The 23,382-nt window shown below is 40.1% G+C and overlaps 1 protein-coding gene across 3 annotated transcripts in view; it reads left to right on the top strand.

The window, feature by feature from the left end:
* Positions 1 to 23,382, top strand: part of ANKFN1 (ankyrin repeat and fibronectin type III domain containing 1) — a 120,390-nt gene that overhangs the window by 71,093 nt on the left and 25,915 nt on the right. For all 3 annotated transcript variants that reach the window (XM_071573852.1, XM_071573851.1, XM_071573854.1), the window contains exons 7-9: positions 13,250 to 13,347; positions 14,875 to 14,965; positions 18,637 to 18,744. In XM_071573852.1, the coding sequence (XP_071429953.1) occupies positions 13,250 to 13,347; positions 14,875 to 14,965; positions 18,637 to 18,744 (297 nt within the window). The remainder of the gene's footprint in view (positions 1 to 13,249; positions 13,348 to 14,874; positions 14,966 to 18,636; positions 18,745 to 23,382) is intronic.

The following is a 23,382-nucleotide window of genomic DNA, read 5'->3' as shown; positions in this document are numbered from 1 at the left end:
AAAAAGAAAAATAAATTAACCATAAGCTTTCTCCATGAGTGCTTTGAAGGAGCTTGCTTGACTCACTGTGGTTAGGACATCAACTCAATGACTGGGTTGAGATGAGCAGTTACAAAACACAAACTAACTTTTGGTGCCTGTGGGCTCCTGAAACCATGTGTATCCTTGTAAAAGCCAAACCCACACAACCATTCCTTAAAGGACTGCCTCTGGAAGCTGAAACTTTTGGCAGAGGCTTCATACAGCCCAGCTAATTAGCTATTCCAGGGCTGCCACATCATTCTTGGAAGAGCGTTACATTTGGGGTGGCACCAGTTAGTTGCAAAGTGGAATGAATAAGAAAATGCTTCCATCTGAATAGCCCTGTTGAATAGAAATCGTTTTAAAACAGAATTTCTGTTCCACAGGAAATTCCAACATTAAGGGGCAAAAAGAAAGTTTTATTGAAGATTAGAACAAAAATGAGAAATTTTTAAATTTCCTGTTTGAAGGAACTTCCAGGTTTCCTCAAATGTTTGGAGCAGTAAGTCCTTCAGGGTTAAGCACAGCAATCCACAGCATCCACCTTCCAGGTGGGAGCCCAAGGCATCCCACAGGTTAAGGGGATGAGGATCTGAACCCTTCTTTGCCCTGCCCAGGGGAGTCAGGAGTGGGGAGCCTGGAAGTCCTCCCAGTTTTTCCTTTAAGGCTTCCTGTTGTGTTTGTTTCTTTGTATTATCAGTTTAAAACTAATTTCAGAGGTACTTGAACCTTAGATTTCCATGGCCATAGCAAGAACCTTCCTGGCTGTGTGGTGGGGGAGTCTGTTCCATGTTTCCATGGGGGGGAGGCACAGGGATTGTTTCAACAGGACAGAAGCAGAAAGACCCAGCACATCGAGGGTTCAGTAGCTCATGGAGCAATTCCAAGGTGGAACATGGCAGTGCACAGGCTGCACTGGCACCAAGCACGAGCACCCAAAGGACTACAAGAGCTTATCCTGGAAAAGGCATGTCCTTCTTTCCTTCTCTTGCTTCTGGTCAGAGATTTCAGTCATCACTGGCTATGACCAGCAAAATAATCTTCTACATTCTGTGAAACAAACCCAACATCACTGAAGCCATCAAAGTGATTGTATTCCTGACAGCCTCAGTAGAAGGCAAATTACTGTATTACACCCAGTCAGCTGGGCAGTGCTGCAGGAAGTGTGATTTTGAAAAACATCAAAGCCCTTTAGAAGCCTAAATCTCATTTTCAGCAATGGGTTGGGTTGCCAGGAAACTAAATTTCATTTAAGGGCTTCCTACTGCCTGATTTAATTGTGAAAACAATACTTGGGCTCCTAAAACACCAAAGTTCTCTTGAAAATATCAGTCTGCTTTTTGTAATGCGTGTACTTTAAACAACCTTGAAATATTGTCTACCCTCTGTTTGTTGTGACTGTTGATACTTTCACAGGAAAGCAAATCAGATAAAGCTAACTTTTAAAACTAATTTTCTAAAAGTTGTAGTATTTTTCTCTTGGTTATTCATTTGGGTTGAGTCTGGTTTGTACCATGTCAGTGCTGACCTTTTTTTAGTAAGCACCACATTCGTGGGAATTTAATCCAACTTGACCTAACTTTCTAATCAGACCAGGTAGCATTGCCCTCTATTTTGAAATACCCTCACTGGTGATCATTTTATGCCTTATCAGGTTGACAGTTAGTCTTGCCAGAATGTTCTTTTTAAATCCTTTATCCCAGGAGAATTGCATATTTATGGTTAGATAAAAAGAAAGATCATTAATAGCTCCTTTTGGTGACTTTCGGGAATTAATTAAGCACTGGTTGTGGAATTGTTTATTACATTATGGAGTGAGATTCTTTGTGCTAGTTTGAGGGGTCATAAAATGAACCTTTCAAATGATCACTTGCAAGAATTATTAGAACCAGCTAGCAATTACTAGGTCTGAAAAGAGAGCTTGATAACATTGTGTGAGGATCTTTTTAGGCAGATATATAAACCTCCTGTCCAGAAAACCACCAAAGCATTTTGCTAATTCAGGGAGAAAAACAACAAAAAAAGGCTTTCAAGAGTTTTTTTCCTCTCAATACTTTACCATTTCTTCTTCTAAGCAAATTAAAATTCAGGAGCATTTGCAGCAGTGTTCAGGGAATACCTGTTCATTAACAGCAGCTAAAAATGTTCTTTTCTCTGGACCTGAACTATAGGGGATAAAAACTGACATCAATTCTGTTCAGTTTAGTTTAGTTCCCTAAAAACAGTGAGAAACTGCCAATTCCATTTTTTCCTGTGTCATCTTTTTTTTTTCTTTTAATACATTTTTTTCCAAAGCTGTATCTGCCCAAATGTCATTTAGAATCTGGGCTTGGAACATTATCTAACTGTCTGCTGTTTTCCTGTGTGTGATCTTTTCCCTTGTTAGCTCTATAACTTACAAATAATAATACAGGAGAATAATACTTTGCACTCACTCTCTAACCACTAAAACCATCTCACTTCATTAGGAGATTTAATTTTAACCACACACGGTGAATGGGTATTGACTTTGGTGTCCCAGCTGGATGGCAGCTCAGGGCCTGCATTCTGTTCAGCCATTGCTTTAAGGAGCCAGAATATCCTTTACTTCCTCTCCTGGATTGTTGTTTAATGTTGCAGGCACCATCCTAATGGCTCCCTTCAGCTTCCCCCTGGAGAAAGCTCTGGCGTGGTGGTGGCTGATGTGAAATGATTCCTAAATATATTGTAACTTAGGAAAGTGTTTTGAGGCTGGAAGCAGACAGGCCTGACATAAATCAGTAATAACAGCAATAATCTGCTCCATGCTCGAGAAAGACTCAAAGCCAGAGACACCCCAGCCCAGCCAGTTTTCAAAAGGATGTGAAGCATCACTGTAATATTGAGAAGAAAAACCCCTGCCCTTGGCTAATGGTGCCCTGGAGCCAACCTCCACATCCCATCCTGGAAGCACTTACGACCTGCTTTGGGTTTACATCTCAGAAAACACAATCAAAGCGTTCCACACCAACATACAGAACTTTGCCGCAGTTTGGAGCTTTCAGTTCACACCATCAAATGGTTACTGCAGGATGTGTCCTTATCCCAGAGCTGCACCACTGGAAGCATCTCCACGGAAAAATCCCACAGCAACATAATCCAGACAGACAGCACTCAACTCCTGGGAACAGTCCCGGGAACAGTCCCACTAGAGCCGAGTGGCAAGTGCTTGTAGGGCTTTTAGGAACTCTTGTCTTTCACTAATCAGCCCTTCTGGGGTTCGCATGTTCCAGACAACAGCCACAGAAAGAAAGCAGGTTTTTTAAAGAACAAAATCAAAAAAGCAATTTTGTTGCACTTACTTTCTGTGCATTTTAAGCATGGTTATTATTTTGCTTTTATAGTGAATAAGTACAGATAAACCTCCTCTTACTGAATAAATTTTTTGCATCCATTTCCCATCAGAAATAGTCATAATAATGCTGTGATCCCAAAATATAGGATAAGGGAGAAAAATGGACATAATGCTGATCATTATACAGTGGAAAGGATCACTATGCAATGGAAAATCTCTGTTTATATTTTATTTACAATTTTAAAACAAACATCTATATTCCCTTTTGGAGGGAAAAAAAAAAAAAGAAAAAGCTTATATAACCCAAGTTGAGCTAATTTATTTAAGAGCCTGGAACTATTTATGTTTGAAGAGGGAGGAAGAGAGACATGTTTGATGTAGCAAACAGAGCTAATCTTCTGTCTGTTTGGATGTAGCTGTGGACTTGGATGCCAAGTTATTTTCCAGATAATGATGCTAAGCTGTCTAGGGCACTTTAGCCCTTGTTACCTTTTTGTTTAGTTTGGTGTTTTAGCAGAATATTTCATGTTTGCCAAAACTGCCCAGCAACCTTTTAGGATATCTTTTGGATGGAGAGAAGATTTTTTATTTTCAGTCAGTGTAGCTCTTTGAAAAAAACAAAACAAAACCCTACACTGGTTTAGATCAGGAAAGGAGTTATGCCTTGCTTAAATTTTGAGAAAAGGTCATTCCCTGCCTCCATTCTTCCAAGGCAATTTGTGGTTCATTTTAGAATTTTCTTGCAAGAGAATAATTTAAATTGTCTTTAAATCACTGGTTCAGTCCTGGCTGGATAAGCAGTAGCCACAGGATGTTACTGTCACGTGGCTGCATGAAATGGGTTCATTATAGTCCACAACAAGACAGTGCATTTTGATGTTGTCAGTGGAATTCTCAGCTAAAGGAGCTGCCTTTGCACTCAGGTTCAGCACTGAGAGCAGGATGAGAGAGCCTGACCCTTTCTGATACCTGCTCTGTATCTCAAAACAACCCTGTATTTGAGATTCTCAGTTGGATTCTCACCATGTCAGTGGAAAATTTTCATTGAAAATTTCAGTGGGAAAAACCTCAACAATTTTACAAAAACTATATGCAAATTTTGTGTGATTCTGCAAGTTTTATTCTCAAGGTTAATCCTTTCACAACCAAATAATCTCATCATTTTTTGTGGGCTTCTGCTCATCCCTGTGAGCACCTACAAACACCATATACCGTGTGTTTTGTAATTATGTATTTGATTTGACTACCAAAAGTTGACATTTCATGTCTGGAAAACATGGTGCTTTGATATTAATACCTGTGTATCTCTCCAAAGTAGAGGCTGTGTCACTGCTTGATCCTGTTCCAGTCTATAGTGCAACTGAGTATCATTCTGCACTCAGTTGGGTCTTGAAACCCTTTTCACTTATTAGTCAAAGTTTCTTTGTATATTTTGAAACTCATTCTTTCTTTCCTCCAAACAGTTCTTGCTCCATAAAAAGAAAAGAGAATGCATTTCTTTGTAAGAGATTTGAATTTATCCTGCTGTATAGGTGTGGTCTGATATTTTTTACAGTAGTTCATTTATGGCATTTTATTAGGTCTCCTGGGCACTTTATTTGCACGTTACATTTTGGTAGCTAACAGGACTGTGCAATTTGACTTCTATTTTTATGCCTAGCAAGTACAGAAATGTATCAAAGTTAAAACAAACTTTTCTATTTCTAGCTCCTGTCAATGTCTGTAGTATGTGCTAGACTTTAAAATTTTAAAACTTCTATTTTTTAAGTTTGCTACGTATTTAAAAACACCCTTGGATGTGGATCACATATTAAATGATGGTGCAATTAACCAATGTGCTTAATCAGACACCAGTTACTCAGCTGAATCATTCTTTCCTCCTGCTTTGTGTTTTATAAGGATTTTGAACAGCAGCTTGAGATGAATGGCTCTGAGAAAACCCAGACATACAGGCTCTGCTTTTGTCTGCCTTGGTGTCTAAGGAAAAAGGCTCATATCAGGATGCTGTTCAATTGTACACATTGCTTTAACTTTTGCATTTGCTTTGACATACCAAAATTAGTAAGTTCTTTTGGTGTTTTGTTTTGTTTTGGTTTTGTTTTTTTAAATTGTTGCATGTGGTTTAAGTGTTACAGCACCCAGTCCAAAGGTATGGCATAGCAGAGGTGAATTCCTTATGGTCCATGGCAGGACTGGGGCTCAAGACCTTCAGTTTGATGGACATTCCTGATTTAGCAGCTCTTTTGATTCATGGATTTGGGAATGTTTCATCACTGAAGACTTAAAGCCAGAATCTCTTCAAAGGGCTTGAGGCAAAGTTTCCCTGCTCACTGCTTCATTATAAGTCTTCTCTGATCCATCATGGACTTTTCTGGACCATTTACAAGCATAAAAGGTCTAAATCTTAGTCAGTTTGGCTCCAAAACTTGATACTGTTCTAGTAAATATATCTGACCTACAGAACTGATACCTGAATGTAAATTTGGAATCAGACTTTTGGATCTGCTTCAAGCTCTTACCTCATGTATTGAGCATAAATTGCAGGGTTTCTTTCTTTCAGGCATGAGTGCCCAGTGAGCTCATCCATGAACACCCATCAGCTTGTGCATGAGCACCCAATCAGCTCATGCATGAGCACCCATTTCATTTACTAACGAGCACCCAGCTGGTTCACACATGAGCTCCCTCCTGGCTCTTGTCTCAGCACTCGATGAGTTCACGCCCCAGCACCCTCTTGGCTCTCTCCCTAGTACTGGGCTGGGCATCTCTGGCAGGTTTCAGTAGCCAAAGGCCACAGGGGTGGGAGGAGGGCAGGAGAGGCAGATGCTGGGCACAACTGGCCTGGCTACACCTCAATGTGATGGGAAACCCCAGCTCTGAGTGTAACCCCCGTGTGCAGACAAGGGAAGTTGACAGAAGGAGAGGGAGAGGAGACATGTTTGGCTTAAGTTCAGTCTGGGAAAGGTGATGGAAAGATGTTCACTTGAATGTTTAATTACGTTTTCTTTCTTCTCACTTTGAATGAACGATTAGAAGTTTGTGTTAATTGGCAATAAATTAAATTAAGTAAAAGATCCCCAAATCAAGATTGCTTTGCCTCTAACACCTGGCTGCATTGCTAGGGAAAGGTGAGAGCTCTTTATGTTTCTGTAGGGATCAGCTTATAAAGAAATAAAAGCCTTAAATATGATTAATTAACATCTATGCAGCAAAGTCCCTCTTGATATTACAGGAGAATTAGAAGAAAAGGAGCAGAATCCCATTAAACAGATTACTTGAATTAGTGTCTCTATTTCCTTCCTCTACTCACCACACTCTGGTTTGCCTCCTACATTGTGATAGATTGCTTTTTTGTTTGCATTTTCCCAACTGCTCATTATTAATTAGATTTTAATGGTATGTTTTGGGAAGAAGCTGGGCCTAACCCATGCATGCCTCTCACAAATGAGTAGCCTTTAGGCCCATAAACTTCCCCACTGGCTTTGGTTGCACAGATTACAGGAGTCAAACGGACCCACTGGGAGGGGAAATTTGCAGAATCCAAGCCAAGCTTTTCTAGGATGTGAAGCCTTTGCATAAGAACCCCATTTATTCTCCAATCCCTTTTCAGAGTTCTAACACATATTTTCTCTCCCTTTCCTGTCCACAGCCAGAGTGGGATATGTTTGTCATTGCAGGGCTGAGAAACAAATCTTGGCTGTGATGATAATCCATTGTAGCTTTTTAACCACTGGCCCGCATTGGAAAGCAATGTGCACCCACATGGCACATTTTCTCAGTTATTTATAAAATGTTAGTAAGAAATGTCATTTTCACTAACAGAGAAGAAAAAAGTTCCTTCTTGTACTGGAATAGCTGACCTTATTGCAAACAGATAAAGAATTGCTAGGATTTAGAAAACACTAATCAAATACTTCAGGGAAAAAAGTCAATAATTTTCTTTTTATTTCTCTTGGTGAGAATTTTATTAAAATGCGATAAAAATAGTATCTTATAAATCATTTATATAATGTGGATCTGCTATAAGATGAACTAGTGAAACCATGATCAAGCAAAGATGTGTCTTTGGCACTCAGCCTGCTGTCAGAATGGTTCCCATAAACGTCAAGACATAAAATAGAGTGTTCTGGCCCAGGTCAAAGGAACATCCAGAAACAGGGCCACAAGAAAGGTTATTTATTTAACATCATGGGTTATTATCAGCAGGCGTAAAATGTAAAGGAGTCCACAGCTGTTGGGAAGAAGATTTACTGCAAACAAAGTATTTGATTATTAAAAAAAAATCTCTGAAACAAGTATTGTGAAGATTTATAGCCATGGAAGTTTCAGATGAAGATGTGCTCTCTAGGAATAGTCTAGAAGTGCTTTTCTTGGTACTTTGCCTGGCACTATTGTTCTGATGAAAGGCACCCATAGCTCTTTCCCATTGCATCCCAGCAGTGCTTTGTTTACCTCAGGTGGACACAGAGCTGTTTGTTGGCATCCTTTTTCATTCCTTCTCAGTCTTATTGATGCTTCTACTGACCCACTACAAAGAGCCTTGAATAAGTTTTAGAAATAACAGAATAATAACTAAGATCCAAAATAATGAATATTGGTATTTAGAGCAGTTAGAGGCTCAGATTTTAATTTCAGCAGTACCTAGAAATCTGAGTCCCAGGCCATGACTGCTCTGTTTTAACTTCTGTGTTTGCACAAACTCCTCAGTGCCAAACATTTGTTTTTTCCTAATGGAAGTGTTATGCTGGGATCCCTTTCTGTACTCCCTGGTATGACTTTTCTTTCTCCTATCGTTCTTTGGAGGATTTTCAAACTTGAGGGAAACAGGAACAAAGCCTGAACTCAGATCTGAAAAAATTGGGCTCCTTTCTTAAGTCAGGCTGGAAAGAACAGTTGAAGGCACCAAGGAGGAGCTGACCAAATACTGCAGTGTTTTCCATCTGAGCTGGTGATGCTCTACACCAACAGATTCCTGTAGCTTATCACTTTATTCAATTATCTTCACTTGCTCTATACTTCTAAATATTTGCTTAGGTTCTTTCATCCTGATTTTATTCACAAAAATGCCAGTGTTGAATGTCTTTAAATCCAGCTGCTAAGACATTTTAAGTGTGAACCATTAAAATTATTTCGTAAAGATCAGCAGGCAGAAAAAGGTGGTGTGGTTTCTGGTGGTGCTCCCTTTCAGTTTTACATTTCAAAGGAAGAGAATGAACAATGCAATTATTTGTTTGGAGGCCCTTGGAAACACAAGCCAAGATCACCTTGTGCTTCAGCACAGGCCCTGGGCATGGGGAGGAGAGAAAGGAGCCAGAATCTTTGCTGCTTAAGCCTTTGTAAAGAGCCACAGTGGTATAATCCTTTCCCCAAGGTCACACAGCAATTCAGTAGGAAATGCAAGAATAAAATCCAGAATCCCAGCTCCATACTCTGTTCTGTAGACCCCAACAAGCAGCAACAGAACTCATGTCCCTTGGTCTAATTAATCCCCTCAGAAATTCAGTGAGTAATTTAATTGCAAGCAAAACCAAACATCAAGAGAAGTGACAAATTCTGCTGTGGCTTGAGCTATTTACTTGACTGAGGAGAAAGTGGTCTCCTGAACAAACCTAGAGTAGGGTGAGGAGGTGTTTTGTGCCTTCCCTTTGCCTTTTGTGTCTGTCCACCTCTCTGATACTCTGCTTAACGTGTTCTCAGTGTAACAGAAAGACAGTTAGTGGAAAAGAAACAGGTGAAAATAAACTTCTCCTTTTATTTTAAAGTGCGTGAATTGAGTATTAAAAAAAAAAAGAAAAAAAAGTTGGCCACAAGTAAGTTACATAACTTAAGCCAGTCTAAAATTATGTGCCAGCAATTTACATGAGTTTTATGTAACTGTTTATACTGCTGTTTATTTAAAAATTACTACTTATCTTGGCGACCGCAGCAACACATCGTGCATTTGCTAGCTCTGGAATACAGGGCACCTTCATTAAAACACATAGTCACCAATATATTAAACACACAAAAAGCCCCTGCTCTGACATAACATGAAGTGTCAGATGGAAAGCCGCAACAGCAAAGACATTCAGCGTTCACAACAAAGCAGCCCTTTGGGGTGTTCAGAACAGGACTGGAACATGCTCCATCCTTAATTCACCCAACAGCTCTCAGAGCCTTTACAGCACAGTTGGTGCAGTCTACAAGACCAGCTCTTGTTCCTGGGCTCTTATAAAGGACCCTCTTCATCCTCAGGTTTCTCTACTTGAGCATGTTTATATTCAGCATTTACATGCTAAGGTTAGGCAGCCTTTTGTTCTTTCTTAAAGTCCCAAGTACTTTAGCATGACACAAATGGTCGGTAATTTCTGTTTACTACCAGAGCTGTCTCCCAGCAAATCAACTAAATCTTCCTGATGGGTTGCTAGGCACAAATTACATAATTTTCAGATCCAGGTAAATCACATGGGTAAGACCTTGGATGTGGAGCTTTGTATTGGTACCAGAAAGATCTGTGTATATTCCACAGAGCCAGACAGTGGGAGCAACACTGGCCCAATACTAACAGAGGTCGTGGGATTTTGCCCTTTGTTTTTGGTCCTACTGACTGAAAAAGATGCTCTACCTCTCCTTCCTTCATTTGCCCATCATGAAATAGGAACACTGACATCTACATCCTTCTAAGAGGTTTATAACCCAGTGATTGAATATAGCAAAATATTATGTATTATTTTTAGATTACCATGACAGTAGAAAGCTGAAATCTGTTAATGTGTAGCGGGAGATACAAATTTAAGTAGTAAATTACTTTGGTGGATTTATATTTCTTTAAAGCTATATCATGTCATCTTCTTCTCACTTGAATCATTAAAAATCATGGGGAGAAAAAAAGTTTGTTAAAATCAAAAGTAAGCAAAAAAATTCCAGAATTGGTTATGAGTTTCTTTACAACAGATATACTTTGAAACGAGGGGAAAAAGAAGGCACTATTCCAACACAGCTGTTGAAAAAATATTTATTTTTCAGTTATGGAAATTTTTATTGAAACTGAGGGACGGGGTTTTTTCCAAAAGTAAGGTTTTTAAATAAATATATTTGAAAATTAAGTTTTGAGTAACTTTGGATACACCATCTTGTTGGGTAAATATCCTTTGAAAGGGGGGGCTCTCAATCATAATGATAACCATAACCTGATCCACAGGTTAATATCTTATTCCTGTGTTTTCAATTCCATGGGTCCCAGCCACCACAGGACAAGCTAAAATAAATTAAGTGCAAAACACTGGCAGTCCTGGCTGTGTAGTGAGAAGCACAGCTGGGCAGTCAGAGAAGGGTGGGCTGGATGAGGGGTGGCACCCTCAGCACCTCAGGACAGGGACTGGGAGAACATGGTGTCACCCAGCAAGAGGATGAGAGCATGTGGGGATTCGATAACAACACGAGCTGGGGCAGCTGTTTGGCCTGGAACACCTGAGCAGAGCTGTGATTTACTGTCCCAAAACCTGCTGTTCCTAAAGGCTGTGTCTGCCTGCTCTCCCCTTGGGAACTCAGCTCCTCTCTCTGCATTCAGTGGTCCCTGACTGTTTCTGAGAACAGGCTGCCAGTCCCAATGCCAACACCCTGGTGTTCTGCTGGTCACGTGCAGGCCAACAGGTTGGGTTGCAGTCCTGTACACCTGAGGCAGTTCACTTCTCCCCAGGCAGAGTGTCAGAACCCCCAAGCACTGGAGCTCTCTGCTAAATGCTGAACACAAGTGGAAGGGGTGAGAAGGAGACCCACATCGAGAACAGGGCTACAATGTTTATTTGTGTAAGCCACACAAATTTAAATATACCTCTTGAACTACCAGCTGATGTTTAGGCATTGTCCAGTCCATAGAACAGCTGAAAAATATGGGAAGCTCAAAAGTGGCTTAAAGACACTTCTTTCACCCTTGGCTTTTGTTTTGTGCTGCCTGAAGTATGACCCTCACACAGAGTGGGACACCCAGTGGGACACACCAGTTGGCACAGTCTGTCTGCAGTGCCACTGTCTTGCTCAATATGAATCTTTGAAAGGAAAAATAGGGATAGAAGTGACTGCAAGTTGTTGACAACATACTCAGCAGTTTGAACAGGGTTTCTCCTTCTGGTTTATCCTTCTGGAAAACAGAAAACATGTCTAAGTTTGCAGCATGTGTACTGTGTCTGCAGTGATTTAATGCAAGTGGAGTTAGAAACCTTGAAAATCAGAGTTTACAGTGGAAACTCTGACAGGGCATCAAGCTCAACCTTACAAGTACTCCTATAATTAGGTTGTCAACAAAACCCTACACTGTGATACCATATCAGTCTCTACATTTTCATACTAATGTACCGAGATAACTTTCACTAAAGGTAGCAGCAATTAGGTATTTAAAACCCATGGAAAACTAGAGAAATGCACAGCAAAAAAGTTCAAAGATAATAGAAAAAACCAATATTCTTTTCATTGCAGCAAATCTGCAGAGCATGCTGTGCATTCATAAACTGCAATCACAGAAAAGGAGCTACTAAGGGAGAAGGGGAAAATGAGTTGTGCTATTGATACTTGGCTATTTTGGAAAAATGTGTTGGCAGTTAAATGTTGTATATGCTGAGCAAAACATTCTCTGAAGTCCTTTTCTTTAAATGTGAAAATACCAGAATGACACTGTCAGAAGATGAAAATTCCCCATGCTGAAATTAGAATACCTATAACTCTGATTTATTCTAAATTATTGGCTCCAATACTAATGAATATGCAAATAGAGTATCTAAGAGCTATTCTGTGACTCTGAAAAGGAAAGCTTCATGTTGAATTCTCTGCTTTCGTGTAAATCCAGAAAATTAATGAGATCTCCCAATTGCTACTGTAGAATAATTCAAGAGATTAATTTCACAATGGTTTTGATAGGTTTTCCTGGAAGTTTGAGTCCAAAGGCACAAGTCACTAAATCCCAGAGGTATCACTCCAGGATTAACCTCACCTCTAATTATGGCACCTGTCAATAATAAAGAATAATTTAAGAAAAAAGGCTGATTTTCTATCTGCAGCCATCAGTTCCCCAATTGCATATATTCTTTTTTATAAATCATCCAGTAGTTTTTCATGTTCTGATACTATTTATGTGCACATTAATTTTTGCAAGTACTGAGGAAGAGTAGAGACAGCAGGACCACTAATTCCAAAGGCCTGAAGCAGGAATATGAGTGACAGGAGCCCTTTGGTGAAGGTGCCTATTGTAATTCAGGCTGCAGGGCAGGTGGGAGGGATCTGTCAGCCCAGCACCACTTAATTCCCTCCAGAAGTGGATACAGCTTAATGAGTCCTTGTGGAGCTCGGTAATTTCAGTGACCACAGGAGCATCAGGGCTGGACAGCAGAGCCAGAACCCACTGAAACCAATGAGGAGACTCTAGTGAGTGTCAGACCCAGTCCAAAGAGGATATTTCTATCCAAATTAGCCAAAGGTAGGTGATGAAAGTTTTGTGGAGCTGTGGAGCCAAAAGAACTCTCTGCCCATGCTGATCCACTATAAATCAGTGCTTTTTGTTGGTTTGGGTGTACAAACTGCCAAACGGCACTAACAGGTACAATTCCTCTACCTTCTCTTTTCCAGAACTTCTCTTTCTTTAAAGAGAAATTGTTTGCATGAGGGCAAATGGTGATTGAACGTAATTTGTATTGCACTCTAATTTTAAGTATTCATTCCTAAAAAGCATTTGAACAATATTTTCCTTTCATCTCCCATACACAGAGATATAATTCAATTCCTGTGTAAAGCTTTGCTAAACGTTACTGTTAAACATGACTTTTAGTATCCACATGGACTGGGAAACTGCTAGGAGAAAAGTTAACCTGTGAGTGATTCACGTACTTTGATCTCTGTGCTTGGACCGGTATCTGATTTGATTTTCTCCTGCTGTTTGTTTTTTAGTGGAATGGAGCTCTTCAGAAGACTTTTCTCCTTTGGCTGGTGAAATAATTATGGATAATCTTCAGTCCTTGAGGTGCTCCATCACAGGTCTCAGAACAGTAAGTGCCAGCGGACTCATTTAGACCTTGATGGCCCCAGTGATACAAAGATGGATAATTTGCATCCCTGCCTGTTGGTAATCACTGCAGTGCCTTTCTTGCAGCAACGTTTTCTGGTGATTAAGCACAATAGCTCTGGTATCCATAGTCCAGAAGTCACAAAGGGATAGACAAGACAGCATGAACCATTCTATCAGTTATCATTCTTAGGCGAGATTGACAAAGATTGATGTGAAAACTCTTTTCTAGATCCCAGGATAATCCTAGTGCAGATAAAGCTCTTGAAAGATCTAGTCCTGATTCTCATCACCAATAGATAAAATAACAACTCTTTCTCTTCTCCTTTCCAGGGAACACACATATTGATGGCAATTATTTTCATTTTTGTTATTTATCCTTGTATGTCTGTTTTACACTGATCAGAACTGGTGCAGCAGTGGAGAAAACTGATGAATATTCATATAGATTCTTAAGCAGAATAATTTTGACCATGTATCTGAAAGTCTTTTTCCTACAGGCTGCTCAGGACCATTTGTACAGGAGAATTTTGATCCACAAATTACTTGATGAAAACAAAGTTTGCTCAAAATACAAGTGTTCCCAGCAGAAACAGCAGCAGAGGGGCCAATCCAGCATCCACTGAGCTGGAGCCTTTCCACTGAATCCTCTGCACACTGAACCAGGCCTAGAAAGTTACAGTAAGGGAGGCATAGATGTGGCCCTTTGCAATGTCCCAAAACAGGCTCTCAAAAGGAGAAAATTAACATTAAAGAGTAAGCAATGGGCACTATATAAACCCCATAGAATAGAATAGAATAGAATAGAATAGAATAGAATAGAATAGAATAGAATCTACTTACTTTGTTTGTTTTTCTAGCCTTTGATCTGAAGAAATGTGTGATTTGAAGCACAGTCTTCCAGGGAGCTGAGCCACAATATGCATTTACCCTGTTTCTCATTTTCTAGCAATAAAACAGAGTAACTGTCCTTAAGTTAAAATCAAGCCAACTTTCACAGCCACTTCCATAGGAATATGTTAAGCTCACTGCTTACTGTGTGCTTGTCTGCACTCTCCAAAGTATGTAACATATTTAAATTAAAAGTTAAACTTTCACAAGTGCTCTCCATTGGCCTCAATTTATGCATCCAAATCGGTGCTAAAGGTCTGACTGGTTTCAGAGGCAGCCAAATGAAGCTTCTCCCACTGCTGTGCTGGTAGAGAGACTCTCTTAAATACAAGAGGGGAAAGGAGAGTCCTTGTTCTGAATTCTGATTGTCAGAGTTCTCAGGGTTCATATTTGAAAGACTCTGCTTTGTCAGCTGGATTGGTGTGTTCTGATAGCCCAGAGCAGATCAGCTGTTCTCCAATCTTTGTGCTACGTTCCAATCTGTCATGGTGCATTACAATTATTAAAGGTATCTACGTTTCTCAAGGGAAGACACCTTTGTGAGGGGCTGATTTGCAGTTTTTACAGCCAAGGTTTTGCATCCAGTGCTAGTTTTGACTGCAGTTGTGTCCATTTGCAGGGCCAGAGGTATTATGTGCATGTTTCAGCGTACAACATGAGAGGATGGGGACCTGCACGCAAATCCACTCCGGAATGTGCTGCTCCTTCAAGTAGGTGTCAGTTTGTCTGCCCTCACAGTTTGATTAGTGATGCTGCTTTGTAAGAACTTCTCCCTCTTCAAAGAACAGAAAAAGGCATTATCTTGGACTTCATGATGTAACTGTCATGTCTTCTAGGAGTGAAACAAATAAATAAAACTCCAAAAAAAAAAAAGAAAAATATTCATATATGCATATTTACATCTTAGCTTTTATTCTTCTCCAGTCCTTTGACAGAACATTGTTGTCTAGTCATTAACATTTAAAAAAAATATTTTGACCTTTATTTCTCTTAATAGAGTTCTGATTTATGGAACTTCATTTTTCAGTACATGAATGGATCAAAACCTGTATCTGAGCTGCTAAAAGCAAAACAATTACATGTATCTCATTTAATTTTGTATTCTGCCTTGTAGCATTACAGATCCCGTTCACTGGGCCAGTCTCACAGAATCCTGTATGTAAAACACTCTAGTGTGGACACACATGTTGACAGGATTTAGTCTGTAAGCACTAAAATGTTCCAGAAATTTCCAAAAGCCTTTTTTCCTTTTCCAGCCTCTGACAGATTTTCTCAGACTCCATTAGAACTATGATTTGTCATTTGTAATTTTTAATCTATTATAATCACATTGTATTGTTAGTTGCTTTACCACACTTGGTATTCCCTGCCAAACTGGCTCAGTGTATTACAGCTCCCCTTGTATTGATTAATGCAGTAAAGTGAGACTTTTCATTTTGTTACATTAACACTACTGTTTATTAGGCTATTGTAGCAATTTAATAACCTTGCATGCTAATGTGAGAAAATACAGCAAGCTGTACCTACTTTCACTAGTCATAATGAAGAGGGTGGGATAAATAAGGCTCTTGCAGTACCATTGTTCCATTTTGCTTCAATTTTACTCGTGTGCCCCAGAATAACACCAGAACTAGGCTAAAGAAATATTCTGTTTGATAACAAAAACGTGCTACAATCATGGAACAAAAAATCTCCTGGCAATGCAAATAAATTAACAACTTTATGACATGCAATTACTTTGACTATAGCCAGGTATAACCACACAAGATTTGGCTCCACAAACCAAAAATTTGCATCAGATGGGACACAGACTCTCCTACAGTAGCAGCAAGTTATCCAGCTAAATATTCCCAAAGAACTCCTTCCCTCCTGGCAAGGCAGGTGCCATTTAAGACTGCAGCTTTGTATGATGTGAATTTTGCTTTAAGCATATTATATTGTCTTCCCTTTTTATAGTCCAGTTATTAACCTTCTGAAATCTGACAATATGAGCCAGTTCTAAAGCTTTGGGATCTAAGGGAAGTCTTCCTGCAGATTCCAGTGGATCAAAACAAAAGCTACGCAGAGAATTCAGTTCATTCCCATGTATAGTGTCTCAGGGATTCTGGGCTTTAGAGCAGCAGAAGTTCTAGACTTGCTGGGATAAGGGCCACGTTGTCATGTGCAGCTGCTCAGAGCTCAGTGCAGCCCCTGGAACCAGCCATGGGAGCACTCCTGGAGCTCCTGCGACAATCAGAGTGGAATGTTTGTCCAAAAGGCAGCCAAGGTAACAAAGGAAAGCTTGGGGATTTCCCTGTACAAAAGCAAAAGCATCACTTGACATAATTTTTGTGAGTTTATAGCAAAGAGACATGTTTCTTCATGGCCACATAAATTTTTCTTTGCTGATGAGCCCAGAAGCACTAGGTAGACTCAGCTCCCTATATATAGATAGCTGGAAAGAATGTGGTATTTTCATTCAATAACCTCAGTGACACATGCTTAAGCTTTACAGCAAGTGAGACCAGCAGAGCCTAAATGCAAATTCTTTCATTAAGTAATACTCACACCAGAGAGACGAGATGTTATTTACCACTGCAGTTACTGGGGGCAGAACTTCTTTACCCACATCACTGCCTCCACCACTGGTTTTGAAAACTAGCAGATTTGTGCTTGGCAAGAAGGCAACAATCTGCCATTACACCAGTGTTGCATAACAAAATATGGCCCTGAGCTAAAATTTAAATGTGAATACATTAATACTCTACACAGTTGTCTGTAAGAGCAGCCAGAAGTACATGCAAGGGAAATGAAAGCTTCAGGGCCTAATGCTGATCCATCCCAGAGCATCAAAGGTTGGTGACGTCCTTGGAGATGTGTCTGTGGATCATGAAAGTGAACATTTGCCACTGTCCTCCTGCTTCCCACACACACAGGAGCAGCCTGGAAGGTGGTGGCCAACATTGTGCAGCTGCTCTGTGAAATCACAGCAGAGTAACATTTCTAGGCTTCCTCACTAGCAGGGGAGTAATGAACAATGAAGGAAACTGGTCTGGTTTCCATGTCATTTTTAAGGTAGTCAGCAGCTTGGAGATTCAAAAAGTTTGGAAAGCACTGGGATAGACAAACCATAAGAAACCCCAGGTTGATGACACCCAAGCACTTTGAGATTGGTGAGTTCCAGTGGGTCCCTCTTAGCTGCTCACAGGAGATCCAAGGACATTATCCCCCCACAGAGCAGTAATTGCAGCTGGCCCTGGATCTCTGCAATAGCCCACAACACAGGGGACAGCCCCTCTGCAGCTGTCACACTGCCCACAGGCTATGGGGATACCAAATGTCTTTTCTTTCCAGCCTTTCAGGGGCTTACTCTAGCTGCCACTAAATGTAAATAAATAGGTATTTATATCCCTGGCATAGTGAGCCCATTGGAAGGAATGTTTGACTCCAAACTTGCACCAGAAACTAGATCTGTATGTTTAGTGAGTGAGCAAACCGTTGGTGGCTGTGAGTATGTACACGGCCTCTGTGCCAGCAAGTTGGAAGCATGTCTCCTGTGCAGACAGATCTCTTAATACCTTGAATCCCCAATTCTTTGGGTCAGGAAATGAGTGCAATACTCTTTTCTCATTATAATCAAAGTATGAAAATAGCCAAATCTGGAATTAAAAAGCTCATCTCTGATAGACACAGTTTGTTCCTCCAATTTTTGATGTGTTTGGTTTTTAAAATCAAGACTGAGGTTGTCACCAGCAGCAAAGCAGTGAAAACAAAGTCTGTTGGAGGTTGGAGGTTTGTGGGCCAGAAACCGCAGGGTTTTGCCTCAGGAGTGCAGTGCTGAGCAGCCCGAGGGCTCCAGAGCAGGAATTGCCAGCGATCCTTCAGGCCTCTGCTGGGAGCACATCTCCAGCAGTGATTTTACAAGGAATATGTTCCTCTGGTCACAGAGCAAGCTCTGGGTGTAGGAAGATGTTCACTCTCTGCTTTGCAGTTTCCTGTAAACCAGAGTCGAGTCGTTGGTGTCTGAGAAAGAGGCAGAAGGAGCACAAGAATGATCTTAGTGAGGGGCTGAGTGTCAGGACGGGCTGAGAGCAGCTCTGGCTGCAGCAGCAGAGCCCATTCATGTACTGAAGAGAAATAGTCATTGTCTAGTCAGTCACTACAGGAGCTTCTCAGAGCTGGTTGGGAGCTCTTTGTTAATAATCATTATGATTAATTATCCAGCTGGCACAAGGCAAAGAAAACTCGGTGTACGAATAACAGCAGACTTAAAACCAGCGACTCTTGCCTGCCGGGTTAAAAAACCCCTCTAAAGCCAAGGAGTACCAGAGGCAAGAAAATATTTTTAGACCTTCTCCTGCACCTTTGTGTTTCATTTGTGTTTATTTCCTTTGTTCAATAGACTGGAAAGACTGCAGTGGAAGAGAAGCTCGGCACAGGGGACACACTGAGGCCCTGGAACGCCTCCTTCAGCAGGTTCGAGCAGCTCATCAGCACTATAATTGCAGAGGTAAGGAGAAAGCTCTGTGTGGTAGGGCACCAGCTGAAGCCTCTGTGGCGCCTGTAATTTTAGCAGTTTTCTAACTAGGTCATACCTTCTCATTCATCAGGAAAAGAAAGATATTAATATTGGCCCATCTGGAATCACTTTAGCGCACTATCTTGCTCTTAACCCTTGAAATTAGTTGGATGAAAACAGCTGAAGGCTAGAATCACACACACAGGCATACCCTTGCTCTCTCTGTACCCTACACACCTCTTGATTTGTTTTTCCCTACAAATTCGTTTCACGTAGGATTCTACTAAAATGTTTCAAGGATGTCTTTTATTTTTTTTTCTACAAAGAAATACTTTAGAGTGTTAACAACTGGTTTGGATCAAAAGAGAGGAATTGGCTGCCTCCAAATGGAAGACACTGAGTACTCCAGAGGATGCCATGCCAATCCATAATGAAAAGTACTTGCACAATGCAGAGGGAAGATAACATTGCTACATTTCAAAACAGAATGGATCTAAACTAGGAGAGAGTTCGACTCTTAGCCAAACTTCATTCATGAGAAACAGACTGTGCCTTTAATAGCTCAAGAGCCAAGGCAACAGCTTGGCATTCTTTTTAAAGCATATATAAAACTCCTGTTCTATATGAGTTGTTGAAAAGTACTATTTATTTTCTTAAAATAAACCTCTAACTGGAATAATGCTTCATTGCAAAGGGGCTTATTTTAAACTGAAAAGTTAAACTGCCATGAAGTTTTCATTTTTCTTCACCTACTATGACTCTTATGTCAAGCTGCATCAATAGATTTAAAATCCCAGAAATACTTAGGGCTAAAATCATCTGGCTGAAATTAAAAGATGCAGCCTTTGTTCTTTACGTGCAAATATGTCACCATCATTGTGATCCACAGTCTGCCACAACCCATTGTAACCATAGCAACTTAAACTATTCATCTATGGTGCATGGAAAGGGAAAAGAGATATTGCAAGAAAATGTTGTTCCCCTAATTAAAATTCATGCAAGCATTATCATTTGCAGGTGGTCTTGGTATTGAAAATGCAGATGATTTATTCTATCACTTACATAGTTTTTTCAGGCTATTAAAGAATTCTTTTTTTTTCCAAGCTACAGTTTTTCCTTTCTGGAGTTAGTGTCTGTCTCAAGTCTTTCAGGCCACCTTCCTATTCAACAGGGAGTGATGGAACACCTGAAAATATTCTTGGTAGAAATTGTTTTACTGACATACCAGCCCAGAACAGAAGGAGTTATAAACAACATGCAAAGAATCTGACACCAGGGCCTGGTTCTTATAGAACTCCAGAAATTAACCCCAGTCTCAGCAGAGCACAGACAACTCTGTTGTTGATTTCCTAACTTTTTTTCCTTAAGTAATAAATAACAACAATACAAAAAAAATCTATTTAGCTGAAAATATTTTCTTCTATGCCTGAAAGGCTGTGGGAGCTCTCATGGGGCAGTACCACAAGTGGAGTCAGCTGGAGCAACACCCTTGCCTCCAACCAAATAAAAATCTCTTAATTGCTTGTAATGCTAGCATTACACAGCAGTATATTTGGGATAAATCAGGATGGCAACATCAGAGGAGAACATTTGGAATTTGTTTTCAATATATGACTGATGATGATGCCTTTTATGTCACTAATTTGGTAAGGAATCAAGACAGAGTTTGCAGGAAAAGTAAGAATTATGACATCACTGACTCTGAAAGGTGATTCTGGTATTTATTGACTGTGGTGGAATCTGAGTAACTTGATCAAGGATCTGAGATAATCTGCTGAATGAATGACAAGAAAGGCCAAATAATGGGTTTCACTTCATATAACACAGAGGCTTGATCTAGATTCCTAATTTATGTAAATTAGCATGATTTGACTGACAGGAATAGAAGGACCTGCCAGGCATTTATCCTTTATCTGTACCATGCTTCCCTCTACCAACTTCTTCCTCTAGCTCTGGTTGGATGTCAAGGCTGTGATCTCTGCCCCATTTGGTTTAGAGGTGTCAGTAAACAGCTGGACATCGTTGAGGAGTATCCCTGAATCTGCTTACAACCACTGATTTGTGTGTGGTTTATAAAGTGAGAGCAGAATTAGACTCTGCATGAATTAAAGCTCAGTGAGGACAGATGGAACTCGAGTCTGGTATTCCCAGTAATTCCTGTGTGGGATATCCCACTCATGCTGCTCGGGCTGGCTGAAGGGGAGTGAAGGATGAGTGCCAGGGAGGTGGAAAAAACTGAAGGTAATCAATCTAAAAGGTCTGAAATTACTTGGATAACTTTGGAAAAAGCCTCAGAGCACAGAGGAGCTGGAAGGGCAAGGCTGTGTGCCGGGATCTGGGAGGGGACATTGCCTGGATTCCAGGCAGATCCTTTGCCCAAGTCTGTTCCTTCGGGCTCTGCCTTTTGCCCTGTGCTTTGCCTCGCAGGGGCTGAGGAAAACAAGCTTACAAAAATACCAGGAAGAATACATTGGAATGTACAGTGAGTTTAAGAGCTTTTGGAATTAGATCAGCTGTTGCTTTTGAACCTGCTCTGTGATATGATGAAATCTCCTAGGGAATTACTTAGGAAGCTTTGCTTTCATATGTTTAATCTTCTGGAAAACCCTGATGATTACAAACAACAGTCATCCATTTGTCTTCATAATTCCATGCTACAGACTATCATAACTGAGTTACTACAATTGTATGTCCTGGCAACACTTCAAATATATTTTTAAAGTTTTTTTTTCTTGTAGAACATTCTTTCTAAACAACCCTGAGTGGATTAAGTAATTGTGTGATGTTTCATTAAGAAAGGAACCCAACCCTTCAGTAAAATTCTTACCAGATACTTTCTTTCTGAAATTTAGCTGAAATGTATTTTACTAAACAAGTCACAAGTGAAAAAAAATGTTGTAATTGTAATTTGATTCACAAGCAGAGCACAGAGTTTTAATTGCATTTAACAAAGAGAAGGATCACTGATTCCACGAAGCATTTAAAATGTTTAGATTATACTTATTTGTGAGAATATACAAAAGCAGACTTGAGAACTAAGTCATAGACTAAGAATTTCAGGTAGGGAATTTAAGAATCTACAATTTTAGCTGTTGAGGATGACTTTATTATTCAAAACATACCACCCAGTGATATGACTGCCAGGCTTCTTCATGAGGTACAGAATTTTCTTTTTAAAAACATGCCACCTTGAGGTAAGGAAATACAGAATCTACCCTGGTGTCAAGCCATTGAGATGTCTAACTTATGCCTTTAATTTCTGTGGGGAATGATGTCTCCATGCACATTATCCCCATGTCAGCTGTCTGCACTGCTAAAAATGTGCAGCTTTAAATTGAGTTTGAATTCATCTGGAAGTTTCCAGCCACTCAATGTATTTTCACAAGGTTACACGATAAGTGAAAACTCCAAACCCCATTTCATGCCCTCCACTAGGAATTCAGAGGGATCTAGCTCATCTTGTGCTACTTTGCTTCCCTATCCAAGGTCACTCCAAAAGACACTTTGCTGTTCCACACACTGCCTGGTTTGTGGGACTGAGATCTCAGATAATTTTGCACTGAGGTAATTCCATTTACCTTACATCCGCCCCACTTGAGAAGAGGCACCCACTTGTCTAGTGACAGGACAAAGAATTCCAGATGGTGTTCCTCCTCAGAGCCATGGCACAACATAACAGACATTCCTCAGGCAGAGACCCCAGATGCACATGAGCATGAGTGGGCAGCTTTGTTCTTGTTCTTCCATGAGGCTGCTCTCAAGTATGAGTTGTATTTATGTAAAAAAACTGCAAAGAAACATTTATACAACCTACCTGTGAAGAGAAAGGCTGCCAATGCCATAGTACATCTTTTATTTATTTGCCCATTTCAGTTCAGGATTGAATGCTTCCGATCTAAATCTAATCACTGGAAATTCTCTCATCTCATCTGTGTGTTCACTCCAAGGCTTCTATTAAAAGAGCTCACAGCTCTATTGCTGTATCATTTATAAACATAAACTTCTGTGTTGCTACTGATGCTTTTCTTTGAATGTTACTCTATGTTATTTATTAGTTAATTAAGTAATGGACAAGGTTCCATTTCCTGCAGATCCAAATTATCCCCTAATCTCAGCTCCATGTTTTCTGGCTCCTAGACACATGATACTGTAAAACAAAAGCAAATAGCAGAGTAAGAGAGTTTACAGTCTCCATCTAGTTTCACATTATTTTTTTTGCTGTTGGCTTCTGCAAAGCTGTGGACTAAACCCAAACCACTGAATAGCCCAATAACATATATTTCACTTGTAATGTGCCCTCTTATTTTAATGCTGCAGTCTCTGGGAGTTTTACACAGAATTATGTTGCTTTGCCTTCAGCAATTTCCTCCTCTACTCCCTCTGTATAGATGGGGGGAATATAGAAGAAAATAATAAGAATGAAATTTATATTCCTAAATTGGTCTTAACCTCAGAAGAAGGAAATAGCAAGACAGGAGTTTTCCTGTAGCATTTGGTTTACATTACTGCAACACACTGAATATGTTCACAGTAAAATAGCAGTTATCTGAGGAGCTATGGATAGAAATACAAATGAATATTCTTAAAAGGAAAAGAAAACAAAGGTCAGTTGCTTCAAAGGAGTAGTCA

Source organism: Pithys albifrons, chromosome 19, assembly GCF_047495875.1.
Source record: "Pithys albifrons albifrons isolate INPA30051 chromosome 19, PitAlb_v1, whole genome shotgun sequence".
Taxonomy (NCBI): Eukaryota; Metazoa; Chordata; class Aves; order Passeriformes; family Thamnophilidae; genus Pithys; species Pithys albifrons.
The sequence above is the reverse complement of the archived record's forward strand: the minus strand, read 5'-3'. Positions and strand labels throughout refer to the sequence as shown.